General features: G+C 28.2%; 2 protein-coding genes and 1 pseudogene across 2 annotated transcripts; all 3 read left to right on the top strand.

Moving 5' to 3' along the window:
• The first annotated feature begins 217 nt into the window (after positions 1 to 217).
• Positions 218 to 1,380, top strand: LOC125839329 (probable glutathione S-transferase parA; annotated as a pseudogene).
• An 892-nt stretch (positions 1,381 to 2,272) lies between these two features.
• Positions 2,273 to 4,098, top strand: LOC125839325 (probable glutathione S-transferase). The gene is made up of 2 exons (XM_049518323.1): positions 2,273 to 2,610; positions 3,543 to 4,098. Exons 1-2 carry the CDS (start codon positions 2,293 to 2,295, stop codon positions 3,885 to 3,887), a joined length of 663 nt encoding a protein of 220 aa, XP_049374280.1. The 5' UTR covers positions 2,273 to 2,292; the 3' UTR covers positions 3,888 to 4,098.
• A 9,356-nt stretch (positions 4,099 to 13,454) lies between these two features.
• Positions 13,455 to 14,996, top strand: LOC125839328 (probable glutathione S-transferase). The gene is made up of 2 exons (XM_049518327.1): positions 13,455 to 13,827; positions 14,329 to 14,996. Exons 1-2 carry the CDS (start codon positions 13,513 to 13,515, stop codon positions 14,671 to 14,673), a joined length of 660 nt encoding a protein of 219 aa, XP_049374284.1. The 5' UTR covers positions 13,455 to 13,512; the 3' UTR covers positions 14,674 to 14,996.
• The last annotated feature ends 94 nt before the right edge of the window (positions 14,997 to 15,090 follow it).

Raw genomic sequence — 15,090 nt, 5'->3', positions numbered from 1 at the left:
GCTGGAAAATTCTACAATATTTTTCTTTTGTTTTTCATCTGGTGTTCGGCATCAATATTGTTGGGGCTGACTCGATTAATCTGAAGGAAAGCACTACCTAGAAAATTCTACAATATGATAGAGCTTCCCCAACAATCTTAAGACCTCTATATATATGACATATTTGTCTCATCAATTTCAGTATCATCAACTACTCTAAAATAAACACACTCAAAAAATGGGAGATGATGTAGTATTGCTTGACTTCTGGGATGAGGGTGAGAATTGCCCTGAAAGAAAAGGGCATAGACTATGAATCTAAGGAAGAAAATTTGAGCAACAAGAGCTCATTGCTCCTCAAAATGAACCCTGTCTATAAGCAAATCCCAGTTTTGATTCACAATGGAAAGCCTGTTTGTGAATCCCTCATCATTGTTCAGTACATTGATGAAGTTTGGAAGGACAAAACTCCTCTCTTACCTTCTGACCCTTATGAAAGATCCCATGCTAGATTTTGGGCTGACTATGTTGACAAAAAGGTAACATATCGTATCATTTTCGCTGTATCGTTTCAATTTTATTAGATCTCCATAAAGATACACATTTCATTTTTATTTTTAATCTGACAAAATCCTAACTTAAATGAAAATACTTTATAGCATGACGATACATTTATACAAAACTTCTATGCCTAATACACACAATGAAATCGTTGACAGTCAAGTACTGAAATTCAATAACAAAATAATTTGATCTATGAGCAACTTCTATGAGGGGGACTCATGAATTTGAAGTATATGAGTTATTGTTGTGATCTAAAGTTAATATACAATAAAAACTGTTCTTAGTTATATATAGTTTGTGGGTTTCTTGATGCATATATATAGAATTTGAATAAAAGTTACTGAGTTCACGTAAATCTAATAATTGTGTAATAGATTCACTTCTGAATTGAGTCATGACATGTTTATTGATTTAACTAGTCCATCTTGATTCAAACCTGTCTATTTACCACCTTTAGAAGTGACATTCTTGTTATTGGAATGTGATATGCAGATATATAGTACAGGGAGATTGGCATGGGCAACAAAAGGTGAAGTTCAAGAGGCAGCAAAAAAAGAAGTAATAGATCACTTTAAACAATTGGAAACAGAGTTAGGTGACAAGACTTTCTTTGGAGGAGATCAATTTGGTTTAGTTGACATTGCTCTTATACCTTTTTATAGTTGGTTTTATGCATTAGAAACTTGTGGAAACTTTAGCATGATTCATGAATGTCCTAAACTTGTTGGATGGGCTAAAAGATGCATGGAAAGGGAAAGTGTTTCAACTTCTTTACCTGATCAGTACAAAGTTTATGACTTCATTTTGGAGTTGAAAAAGAAACTTGATCTTGATTAAAGTCAATAGGGGCGGAGTTACAATTCTGCTTACAGATTTGACAGAAGTCAGAATCTGTGATCTTGGCCCTAAGTTTGTATTTGTATTAAAAAGTGAATAATTTATTCATAATTCAATAAGTAGTATCTTTTCTAGAATTTTCTAGAATCTTACTGAAGTTAGCTCAAGTTTTTCTTAATTTTATGTAACAAGCTTCGAATTTTCAATCACATCAAATCATAAACATTAAGAAACAAAACAAGTGGTATGATATAAGTTGAGTAATTTTATTGATATAAAATGAGATAAATCACTGCTATATACTAATCATTCGAGAAATTAACCTTAATGCATCAATTTGAAATTATAAATTCATACATTGACTTTAAGTTTATCTTGTAATAACAAATAGTTTCACAACATTTTAAAAAAATATATATACGAAGTCGGAAAAGAAATATTATTGGATATTTGGATTCATGTCAATTCGTAACTAATCCTATAATCCACCCTTTTTTCTGGTTAAGGATGAAGGAATGAACAGAGCTAGAGAAAGCAAGAGGTTCATTTTTAAAAAAAAAACATATATATAAGTTAAAATTAATTTTTAGGCATGCATAGTGAATATTGAATTTCCTCGACTTATTTTTGTATTTAGTTTTCCTCATATTTTTAATCTTTTAAGTGAAACTTTTAATTTTGCTACTCGATGAAAGTGTACTAATCGTCCTACCATAACATTTTGTGTGGTTGGTCAAAAAGTGGGGGCTCCATTGCTTGACGAAAGCGATGACATATTTACTAAGGACCACACAATATTTGTACTCACAAAAATAAAAAATTGAAGGCATCCAAGTGCTATATATATGTACAAAACTAGCAAATAAATATTACACAAATAATCTTTTTTTTTATTTTTAAATAAAATAAAATATGGGTGATGAAGTTGTTCTTTTGGATACTTTTGTGAGTGTTTTTGGGATGAGGGTGAGGATTGCCCTAGCTGAAAAAGGGATCCAATATGAATACAAAGAGGAGGATTTGATGAACAAAAGTCATTTACTCTTACAAATGAATCCAATTCACAAGAAAATCCCAGTGTTGATCCATAATGGAAAACCAATTTGTGAGTCACTCATAATTGTTGAGTACATAGATGAAGTTTGGAAGGACAAATCACCACCTTTGATGCCTAGTGATCCTTACAAGAGAGCTCATGCTAGGTTTTGGGCTGATTATATTGGAAAAAAGGTATGTAGTAGCTATCACAAAGAAAAGCATTTTGGTCGAGGAATCTTAGAAACTCAGTTAATTGAGTACTTACTTAAACTTTTACTTTTTTGAGAAAGTTTGTTTAAATTTACTTCTTTGACTTTGATTGTATGGTTAAAATAACCTCTAGTTGTAGCTTTATTAAAGTTCGAGGTCAAAAGTGAAATCCAAAGTTAAATAAGTCGAATTAATAAATGTGCAAGGTCATAGTAGACAAAGGAATTATTCGAACGTAAGTTAGTCATCTCCAATTTTGAAATTATGGATTTGAGTCGAGAAAAAAAAAGAAGGTGAAAGCTCGGGAGGGGGTTAAAAAAAAGTGCAAGGTCATAATCCATCCAAAATTTGATTGGTCAAGATGGATAGATGAATTTGCGCTAAAAAAAAAGTCATAATCAACCCATTCAATTCAAAATCATTTTTTATTTGTTTATTTGCTCATTTGTAATTTGTTTAATTATCAAATTTAGCTACTAAAACCAAACAAATTTGTTTTTATATGATTTAATAAGTTTATTTATAAGTAATTTGGTTATATAGGCTGCCTATACTGTCCCAAGCTTTTAGATGTGCTGACTTTGGTCATACCTAATTTGACCCCCAATTAAAATACACATAACAAGAGTTTGAGTTTTATTTGTTTATAGCTCTGTGAGTTGTATCAATTAGCTTTGTATCTGTTCGTTTTGATATAGAGCGAATCGATACAGAGCTAACATATATAACGATACATCGTATGACAAGTTTTTTAAAAGTAAAATATTGATACATTTGATAATTAGTCAAACCATTACAATGATCAATAATTAGGGCTCAAATTACACACCTCTATATCTGAAATTTTCTAATTATATTTATGAGCTAAATTTGATTGAAAAAGATATATAATTTTTTATTTTGTGAGAATGTAGATTTATGATGGTGGAATGAAAATTTGGAGCTCAAAAGTGGAAGAGCACAAAACAGCCAATAAAGAATTCATAGAGTGTTTGAAGGTGTTGGAAGGTGAATTGGGAGACAAGCCATACTTTGAAGGGGAGAATTTTGGACTTGTGGATATGGCTTTTATTCCTTATTATAGTTGGTTTCCTGTTTATAAAAAACTTAGCAACTTAAATATTGAAGCAGAGTGTCCTAAGTTTGTGGCATGGGCCCAAAGGTGTATGCAAAAGGAGAGTGTCTCTAAGTCTCTTGTTGATCCTGACAAAGTATATGAGTTTATTGTCTTGTTTAGACAGAAGATTGGTGTTGCCTAAAAGACGGATCTAGAGCGGGTTCTGCGAGACATGTTATGTGTGTATGCATGAAATGAGATTACGCTCATTCTGAATTCAGTTAATTCACTATATCTATTGTATAATGAATAATGAAGTAATAATAATGGAGGTTTTGTTTTCCATACTAAATGATTTCTCCTTTATGGCTCTTTTTTTCTTCATTTATTAGAACATGACATTATTTTGAGTATATATATATATATGCTGGTAATAACATACATAAGTTAACATAGTTGCCCTGCTGAAGATATCCCAACATATAAAATAACTCAATGTCTTTTGACAAGAATTTATGTGTTTTAGCAATTGTATTCTATAAGATGGGAGTTTGAAGCGATGGTTAAGTTGTCTACGTGTAACGTGTGACCTACAAGTCATGAGTTTAAGTCGTAGAATTATTTCGTATGCAAATAATAACATGTGATTTATTCCAAAGCTAATATATGCACTTCTAGCATTCCTTTTGTTGTAAAGCATTCTCAAATATGCAGAAATTACATTTTTCACAATGTATTTTTCTCATTTCATTAATCCCCAATATTTTGAGAATTTTAACAAAAATAAAAGTTCAGAAAAGTAGTATTACTTGAGTTGAACAAGTAGAAAAATATTAGATAAAAATATTTACCTTTTTTCCTCTGGAGTTGAGCAAGTAAAAAAATACTTTAGTTGTAACTATCAGAATGTCCTTACTATCGGAAGCTCCCCTCTTTAGTTGCATAGTAATAAATATTACTAAGTGGTTTCATGAAGTGTGCTATCGTAAGCCAAAAAATGTATAAAATTATATAACAAAAAAGTTCGGAGTAATAACCTTAGTTTAGTTAACGTGTATCTCTATAATTTCGATCATACTGTTGGGCTACTTATGCCTTATCCCAATAAAAGAACCACTAAGTTCGGCCAAATAAAAAATTCAATCTAAAATCAAATCATTCCTAAAAAGTAATTGGTATTTAGATAAAGATATTATTTTTGCCACAAACACCCTTGTTAAATTTATAAAATTATTGATAAGATAAATTTTAAAAATGATAATAGTTTTATTTAATATTTTAAAGCTTTGAATTAAACTATTTAAAATTTATTATCTTCCAATAAGATTTTTAAGGATAAAAATCAAAGCATTATATTACAACAATTGGTCTTGCAATTCTGTTCCAAGCACTTATTCTTCTATCACCATATATATATATATATATATATATATATATATATATATATATATATATATAGTCTTAGTGATTAATAAAGGAATAAAAATATAAAAGATATTTAAATCAATTAGAGTCGATTATATATCTTATTATCTTTAAAAATATAATATTACTATATTTGATAGACTAAAATAAAGGCATGATATTTTTTTGAGATAAACAATTCACTCTACCGAATATATACATGGAAAATCCTTTTGAAATCGAAACTTCTTCAAAATGCTGAATTGAAATAATAATTGGTTCAGCAACGGCAAATCATCCTTCCTTCAACAAGTTGGTATGGGATTTTATTCATGAAGTGGTGGTGGGAGAACATGTTTTATTTCAATTGGTTGATCAAACGTTTTTTTTTATTATCAAATCTTGCTTAATGTTGATTTTATAGATCACTATTTTCTAGATGGCTAAACCTGAGGAGGAAACACCAAGGGAAAGAACAATAATCCAATAAAAAATAAACATGGATGCAACGAGACATCTAAAAGCTCATGGAAATGCCAAGTGTGCCAGGGTTATTTCGACAAGAATATGGTTGAAACAACAGATCAAACACAATGCTTTCTATTTGAAGCTGTTTTTTTGTTCAAAAATAGTTTTTTAATGTGGTATATATTTAAAGATTTTTACCCCATAAAATAATTAATAGAAAATCATATTCTCAAAAAAAAACTACATCTATTTTGAATAAAATATTTAATTAATTTTATGTGTCGAGATTAGATATGAAAGTTCGCTCTAATAGATTTAACAAAAATATTAAATTGAATATTAATATGTATTCATTCTTAATCTGATTGTTGTCTGATGTGAAAGAAGAGGTATATATATATATATTTTCTGTTTGTTATAAAAACACCTGCATAGAAAAAATTTAAGCAAATAATCAAATTGTATTTATTTTGGTTTGTGGATCGAATTTAATCGTGTGGGGCAGATTAAAATGATTTAAATAGTAATTAGATTTAATTAGAGAAAAATAAAATTCATGTAGACGCTATGTAGGTAATTTTGTGGAATATGGAGATTTAACATATAAAGGATAAATATAACCTTAAAATTGAATAATAAAGATAAATATATCAAAAAATATAACGAACAACAAATATAATCTTTATTCAGAAAGTACAAATAAATATGACCATTTTCATTAATAATAATAATATTTTTTGTTAAAAGAAAGCAGTACGCATTTACCTTTTTTTGTGTGGTCAACAATCAAATGGTAAAGGCCTAACGGGGAAGATGAGACTTTTCTAGCATGGTACCCACTCAACATTACCAACTTTAGACCAAACTTGGCCCCTTCTATAGATAAAATAATGTAAAAATTAGGCAAATGACATAGTATAAGAAAGAAATTACTTCTTTTCCTTACTCTTTTATTAATTACCAAAAATCCTTTTTTTTAGTGTTTTTCGGATACATAATATAGTATTGTGGATACTTAATATAGCAGCACGGATACTTTAATTAATAATGGACGGATACTTAAATTATTAAGTTGTTAGTAGCACGGATACTTAATTAATGGGCGGATGCATAATATAGCAGCACAGATACTTTAATTAATAACGGGCGGATACTTAAATTATTAAGTTGTTAGCAGCACGGATACTTAATTAACGGGCGGATGCATAATATAGCAGCGCGGATACTTTAATTAATAACGGGCGGATACTTAAACTAATAAAGTATCCGGTTAAGTTGAATTGGGGGAAAATAAGGGATTTTTGTATTTTAATAAAAGAGTAGGGAAGTATTGAGAATAGGTAAAGAAGTGTTGTGTATTTAAGTAAATTTTCCTAAAATAATATTCTTCTTACTCTTAATAATAAAGTGTCTAGCATTAGTTTTGAAATTTAATTTATTCAAGTGTCGAGAACTCTCAATTTAGGAATAAAATAATTCTTATTAAATATAATTTCATTTTTAAGACTCACACTTGAAAGCAAATTTATGAATTTATACATCGATTTCAAATTATTATTACAACAACAATAATAATAATAATAATAATAATGAGTTAAAATTATAAATGTTCAATATATTTATTTATATAGATAGATAGATAGAAAAAAGAAAAACATTCAAATTCACGTGAATTCGTAACTAATTCTCTAAATCTACCATCGTCTCTTGTAAAATATGAAGGCATGGGTGAAGCTAGGAGGAGCAAAAGAGATTCATCCGAACATCCTTTTTTTGAAACCATACTTTATATTTGAGGTAATTTTATTTTTTTATATATATATATACTAGTTTCTGGGAACGCACTTTGCGCGTGTAACCCGTATTAATAAGTATATTATTTTAAAAAAAAGAAAATACTATTAAGAAATATGATTTGAGTTCTTTTTTTTTATAAAATATGTCTAATTGAGGTTTCTTACTTTGTCTTACTACTAATTGTGACACGCCAATTTCATGACCTCCAAGTGAATGCACTGAGATAATAATATAAGAAGTTAATAAAATAAACTCTATTTATAAGTAAAAAAAACAAGCTTGTAAAGCAAAAAGGAAAAGATAACAACTATCTAAATTAAATTTGTCGATAATGTTAAAAGTTCCTTTTTGTTCGTAGAATAATGTCAGAAGATCAAAAGATTGTATCAGATTAATCCTCTGCAAATCGTGGTGCAATATTAATGTTTCTTCAATTAAAAGCTTGAGAGAAGACTATTTACTTTTTGTACCAAAAATGATGATTAACTTTGAGTGAAAGGAAAACAAAACCTTTCTACTTTTTTATTTTGAATCTCCTGATAATTATAATGAATGTGTTCAAAATATTATATAAAAATTTTATCCACAAGCACCTTAAACTAATTAGTTAATTATAAATATTTAAAACTAAGGTGTAAAAAGTCTTATTATTTATATTTTGAAAATCAAGATATTTATGAATATAACTACTATTTTTTATATAGAATTTAATTTTCTCTTCATACATAACTTATCCATCATTATCTAATGTTATATGTTTCACCTTCTTCTTTTGTATACATTTTATCACATTCATTCTTAAAGATGAAAGTTAATGTATATGTAAAACTACAAGTACAAAGAACAAAAAAAAAGATACACATGAGTAAGACAATTAGACATTTTTTTTTTTGTGTTTGTCTCTATAATGAAAACTGAATATTTGAGCATACAAAATGAAAATCTAAAATTAAAACAAGTTGCTAACAAAACAATAATTCAACTATAAGAAGAGAGATAGAAAAGTCTTATTATAATTCTAATTACTACAAATAAGTATAAAACTAACACCAAGCTCCGATGCTTCAGTAGTTAAATTCTTGTCTATTCTCAAATGACTGTATATGGGGATCACAACTTTCACCACAAATTGCGACATTATTTTACCACAAATTGTGACTCACACAACAATTGTATGAGTAGTAAATAAAAGTCTTTCTTGGAAAAGTTAAATTTATAAGACAAATTACGGAAACATGAAAAGTCACATGGGAAATTGAAAGGTCAAATACTATTAAAATAAATATAATGACTTACATTGTCTTTATAATAAATAACTAACAATTCAAATAATAATTTAAATATTATTATTTAATACTTAATTAATTAGATGTTTAATTTAGCCTAGACGTAAAATGGTAATCTAACTTTTCATCTTTGGAGCTTCCCAAAAATTACGGAAACATGAAAAGTCACATTGAAAATTGAAAGGTCAAATACTATTAAAATAAATATAATGATTCTTTCATTGCCTTTATAATAAATAACTAATAATTCAAATAATAATTAAAATATTATTATTTAATAATTTATTAATTAGATGTTTAATTTAACCTAGGGGTAAAATGGTAATCTAACTTTTCATCTATAGAGCTTCCCACTTATTCTTTCATTGTCTTTATAATAAATAACTAACAATTCAAATAATAATTAAAATATTATTATTTAATAATTTATTAATTAGATGTTTAATTTAGCCTAGGGGTAAAATGGTAATCTAACTTTTCATCTTTAGAGTTTCTCACATTTAATAATACTAGTTTCTGGCAATGTGTGTTGCACGTTTATCCCTTACTATTGTTATATAATTTAAAAATGTGTTATCAAATAGAAAATGCTTAAATCGACAATATTAATTTTACCAATTACATTTCATGTATTAAATAAAATGCATAAAAAGGGATTGAGCATTTGACATCAAACAAGAAGTATGTGAAATTAATTAAGATAATATAGTATCTTAACTCTGTGTCACTGTGTGTGCGTCTTTTTTATGATCTAAATATCATTGATAACCTTTTATAGCCATGAATGGAGTAAAAAAAATCATGCACGCATATTGACAGATTGCCTATTTTATTTTAATGAGAAACAGAGAGTGAAATATTTATATTATTTAAGTAAATTTCTAGAATTAAAAGGCTAATAAAAAAATACATGAAGATACACTTTCAAAATTTTATAAGATTTAAAAAGCAATAATTACATCCAAAATATAAAAGTGACAGATAAAGAATTAACAAACTGAACTTCATACATACAACTATTCCAAAAGCTCATAATAATAGCTAAAAGATCACACAACACCACAATGAGTTCATTAGAAATGCCAAAGAAATTATAAAAAACAATAATCTTCCTGTCTTTTTGCCTATCATATATAGATGCGATAGTTTTTTTTGATTATCCTCTTCTCAAGTTGAATGACATGAGTTTCTTTCATTTTTCAATGGTTATCATCCAGTTCTTAAATAGTAGTGAAAATATATGTTCAAATTTTATTTTTAGTTCTAAATAATAGTCTTTTAATATATAGATGGGAAGATGAAAAATACAAATCATAATTAGACTAAGTAAGAGAATTAACATTGCCACTAATTACTGCTCTGAACGTGGAATCTAGTTTAGTTTGAATGGATAACAAGATGAAAAATATAAATCATTGTAATTAGTACTCCCTCTGTCCCTAGTTACTTGTCCACTTTTAAATTGACACACCTATTAAGAAATCAATTAATGTCATAGTGAGTTTACCATTTTACCCCTATTCATTATGAAGTAGATGAAAAGTTCTGCATTTTTCAAAGTAATTAATCATCTAATTGAAGGTATAATAGGTAAAAAAAAATTGTCCTTTCTTGATTTGTCAAAATGGATAAGTAATTAGTGACAACTATAAAAGGAAAAGTGGACAAGTAATTAAGGAGAGGGAGTAATAAATAAGGCAATTACAAACCACCTCATTAATTATTAATTTGATATTAATTCACTCATATATAATAATACACTTTTAATACCTTAGTAATAAATCAAATAAATAAAGTCAGTAGCTTTAATCGGGTAAATGGGGGCTCTTTCCATATACCTGTAATTATTCTAGGCTATACATACATGTACTATTGATATTATCTAAAAATATATCTTTTCACATTCCAAACATTTAATTATTTGCTTAGTACTTTGAGTTTCTTCTGCTAATATCATTTATGAATAATGTTTAATCTATACTTCATATAAGTAGAGAAAAGTGTCAAATCACTTGATAATTTTTCTCTTTCTTTGTCAGAAATTTCCTTTAATTCTTACTCCTAGAATTCAGCCTTTTAGAACGTTGGGATAGAAAATTTACTTTAGAAATAATTTTAACAGATAGATGATTAAAAAAAAAAACTGCACACCTTTAGAAAATGTGGAGCATTAATATAGAAACGCAAGTATACCTAGAAATAGGGCTGTTAAACTTCTTATAATCTCCCTAAAATGTGTAATTAAGTCTTCAAACTTTTAAAATTTTACTATAAACCCTTGTGGTAATTTTAATTTTACTATTTACTATTAAATTAATTAGATGTTTGATTATTAACTCACCCTAGAATGTGTATTTAGTCTTAGTTAATTTATATTTTACTATTTATTATTTAATTAATTAAATATTTGATTTCGTGTAGGGGTAAAATGGTAATCTAACTTTTCACTTTTGAAACTTTCCACTTATAATAATACTAGACGCTCTATCAAGTGATATAAATTTGTTTTTTTTTTTTAAAAAAAGAATACCAATAACATATGGAGATAGTGGTCTTCATATATCATCCAATGAATGTTGAATGTTGCATGTAAATTGATATGACAATTATTCAATTCCAACGTGTATCAACTTTTCATGTTTCTCCATCTCCCATTTTCTTTAGTTCGTGCAAAAGGGAAAATTTAAGGAAAAGAAAGAAAATTAGAAGGAAGGCCAGGTGCTCAACTAAAGAAACAAAACTTGAAGGAAATGAAAATCATTTGTTACCTTTATATAGTGTTTTTATATGTTCTTTGAAATTCCTTTTAACATAATACTATGTATTTATTAACCTACACTTAAATACTTAATGAACTATTCAAATTCTACTGATTGTTATATTAACAAAGATTGGTTACTAAATTAAAAGTGTTAGAATTTGATAAGTCAAGTTAAGAAAATGAAAAGACAAATTATAGGAATTGTAAAAGTTAGGTAAAGTAATACATGATGTGTTAATTTAAAGCAATTAATCATGTATTATGTGAATTCCTTGGATACGTTTGTTTGTCTGAGGCTCTGAGAATTAAAGTACCACATTAAAGTACCACTTTTTCACTTCTAAATCCCGTTCAATTTATGTAATTGAAAAGTTAATTAATTGAATTTTATTCAACTTTTACTTAAGGTGCGCAAAATAATATTTTTTTAATCAAATATTTAATTAAATGTTTGATTTAATTAGATAATATATATATATATATATATTAATTAATAATTCAATTGTGAGGGGTTAATGCATATTAAGTATTGTAATTATAGGTTACATAAAAATTCGGTTATGAATACAAATATTTATTAGAGAAAACTTATTGAGAATTCTAATATTTGACTAATTAAATATTTTATAACATTTTAACTTATAGTAGGGGTAATATGGTAATCCAACTTTGAAGTTAAAAGCTTCCTACTTTTAATAATATATGATATGATATGATGTGATATATATATATCCTCTTGATTTATTGGTGGTTTACTTTAGATTTTAACTTTTTTTAATTAGTGAAAATTTTGACTTTGGTCACTAGACGGAGGTTACTTATTACCCTACCATAAGTAGTGGTTAGTCCCCTTTTTATCATCTAGATATGTTAATATACTTTATTGTGAATCATTTGATTTCTTTTTGTGTTTACTTGTTTACTCCATATTTTTACCTTTTTTTAATAAAAATTTTGACTCAACTATTAAACGGAGTAGTAAAGAAAGCCCGGGCAGCATAAAGTTATATTGTTACTCTCTCCGTCCCATATTAGATGAGAATCTTACTAAAAAATTTTTTCATATTATTTGAGCACTTATTAAATTAGGATATAATTAATTAATTCTTTTCCATTTTACCCCTACAATTAATATGACCATTCCTATATTGTATTTGTATTTTTTGTAACTCATTTCAATGTGCATTGATATAAACAAAGGGCAAAATGGTGAAGTCTTCCAATGTATTAATGATTTCTTAATCACCGTGTAAAGTTGGAAGTGCTCATCTAATATGGGACGGAGGGAGTATAGTTTATGAATTGTTATAAAATTAGTAAAGATTGTTATAGTATATTTTGCTCATAAGTGAGCTAATATAGAAACTTATTTGTCATTTGTCTTTTTAATTTCAATTTTAAATAGCAAATAAATGTAGCGATAAGATTGAGGGTAGAAATGAAGCATATCTTTGTAAATTTAAGTAAAAATAAACAGAGTAGAAGTAACATTAGGGTTATCGATAGGACGATTCATTCGATTATTTTTAAAAAAATTATATCATTCAATTTTTCGGCTATTTTATAATGACCAAACTTAAAATTTTAAAATCATCCCAATCCTAATTTATGTGACACAAGCAGTACAAAAATTAGTCTTTTTTTTGTTGTCTTGTAGATATTTTAAGTTATTATTTATTGTAAATTATAGTACTTTTATTAAAGTTTTTAATAACATATGTTACTTTTTATGTTTGAGAGTTAAACCAACTTTTTTTTATATGTCTTTTAATTCTATATGTGTTTTGTCCTTTTCCATTTTCAAAAACCAATACTCTCTCCATTTTATTTTATATGTCATTTCTTTTTATAAATATTATTTTCTCTTCTTATTGAAACACATGTTGACTTGTGGTGAATAGTTATTCCCTCTTCTTATATAATAAAATACATTGATATTTGTTAGTTGTTACTCTAAAGTTTACCCTAACATTTGGTGGTAGGGCCCCTTCTTTATGTATATTACATGGTAAGTATCATCCCTATGGCTTATCTTCAACAAACACACAGCAAATATTCTAGTCTACATTATTTCTTGCAATTCCACTAACAACAATTTTTCAGCAAAAAAAATGGCTGATGAAGTTGTCCTTTTGGGTACATATGTGAGCATGTTCGCTGTGAGAGTAAAGATTGCCCTGGCTGACAAAGGGATCCAATATGAGTACAAAGAAGAGAACTTGGTGAACAAAAGTCCTTTACTCTTACAAATGAATCCAATTCACAAGAAAATCCCAGTGTTGATCCATAATGGAAAACCAATATGTGAGTCCCTCATAATTGTTGAGTACATAGATGAAGTTTGGAAGGACAAATCACCTTTGTTGCCTAGTGATCCTTATAAGAAAGCTCAAGCTAGGTTTTGGGCTGATTATGTTGACAAAAAGGTATGTAACTATCACAAAATATGTTTGTCATCGTAGTATATCTAGTTTAGATCCTATAATTTGTAAGAGCCTGTTTTAGTCATAGGTGTGACTTTTATGCTAACATAAATTTAGGTTGAGATGCACCAAGGGTGTAGCCTAGTGGTTGAGAATTTTGAGGTCTCAGGTTCAAAATTCAGCGGCGACAAAAAAACACTAGGTGATTATTTCCATTTGTCCTAGCCTTGGTAGACAAGGTTATCTGGTAACTCTTGTTGGTGGGAGGTGAAAGGTATCCCGTGGAATTAGTCGAGGTGTGCGAAAGCTGACCATAAAAAAATAAAAAACAATATTAGGTTGAGATAGATTTAGGTAGAGAGCTATAGTCCGCGAGGATTCATATAGCTGATTCCAACTTGTTTGAAATTGAGGCGTAGTGTAAGATTTATTTATTTATGAGCTAAATTTGATTTCAAAAGATGTAATCTTTTTCTTGTTTTTTGTTTTTGTGGGAGATCACAGATTTATGATGGTGGAAAGAAAATTTGGACAACAAAAGTGGAGGACCAAGAAGCAGCTAATAAAGAATTCATAGAGTGTTTGAAGGTGTTGGAAGAAGAATTGGGAGACAAACCATACTTTGATGGAGAAAGTTTTGGTTTTGTGGATTTGGCACTTATTCCTTACTATAGTTGGTTCCCTGCTTATGAAAAATTTGGCAAATTTAGTATTGAACCAGAGTGTCCTAAGTTTGTGGCATGGGCCAAGAGGTGTATGCAAAAGGAGAATGTCTCTAAGTATCTTTCTGATCCTGACAAAATCTATGATTTTGTTGTCATGTTGAGACAGAGGATGGGCATTGCCTAAAAAAGCCGGATCTAGAGCATGTTCAACTGAAGTTGTTGTTTCTAGTTCATACTATGTTTGCGAATAAATTCTCTTGCCCTATGCTCCTTTTTTGTTCTTTTGAACTCAGGGAGGAAGCCTGAAAAAGTTGTGTTTGTGTTGATGACTCTGTATGCTTTATGTAATAAGTTAAGTAATGAAAGGTGATATTACTATATGTATACTTATGTTGCATATGTACAACGTTCGAGTCAGAAGGGAAGTCTTGGATCAACGGTAAATTATCTCTGTGTAACCTATTGGTAACAGGTTTGAGCGATGGAATCAACTATTGATGCTTGCTTTAGACTGCTTACACAAAATTCGGCTGAACACACAAAATTCAAATAGAATCGACCCCAGACTGCTAGACATATTGAAAACTTTAGACGATGCCAA

This window comes from Solanum verrucosum, unplaced genomic scaffold, assembly GCF_900185275.1.
Source record: "Solanum verrucosum unplaced genomic scaffold, falcon-dt-bn FXZP01000170.1, whole genome shotgun sequence".
Lineage (NCBI taxonomy): Eukaryota > Viridiplantae > Streptophyta > Magnoliopsida > Solanales > Solanaceae > Solanum > Solanum verrucosum.
Note: the sequence above shows the minus strand (reverse complement) of the source record. Positions and strands in the feature narration are given on the sequence as shown.

Bases quoted from the DNA above. Each gene is read 5' to 3' on its own strand.
- LOC125839328 (XM_049518327.1), top strand. From the start codon at position 13,513: ATGGCTGATGAAGTTGTCCTTTTGGGTACATATGTGAGCATGTTCGCT. The intron at 13,828-14,328 runs GTATGTAACTAT...GGGAGATCACAG, and splicing joins CTGATTATGTTGACAAAAAG to ATTTATGATGGTGGAAAGAA.
- LOC125839325 (XM_049518323.1), top strand. From the start codon at position 2,293: ATGGGTGATGAAGTTGTTCTTTTGGATACTTTTGTGAGTGTTTTTGGG. The intron at 2,611-3,542 runs GTATGTAGTAGC...GTGAGAATGTAG, and splicing joins CTGATTATATTGGAAAAAAG to ATTTATGATGGTGGAATGAA.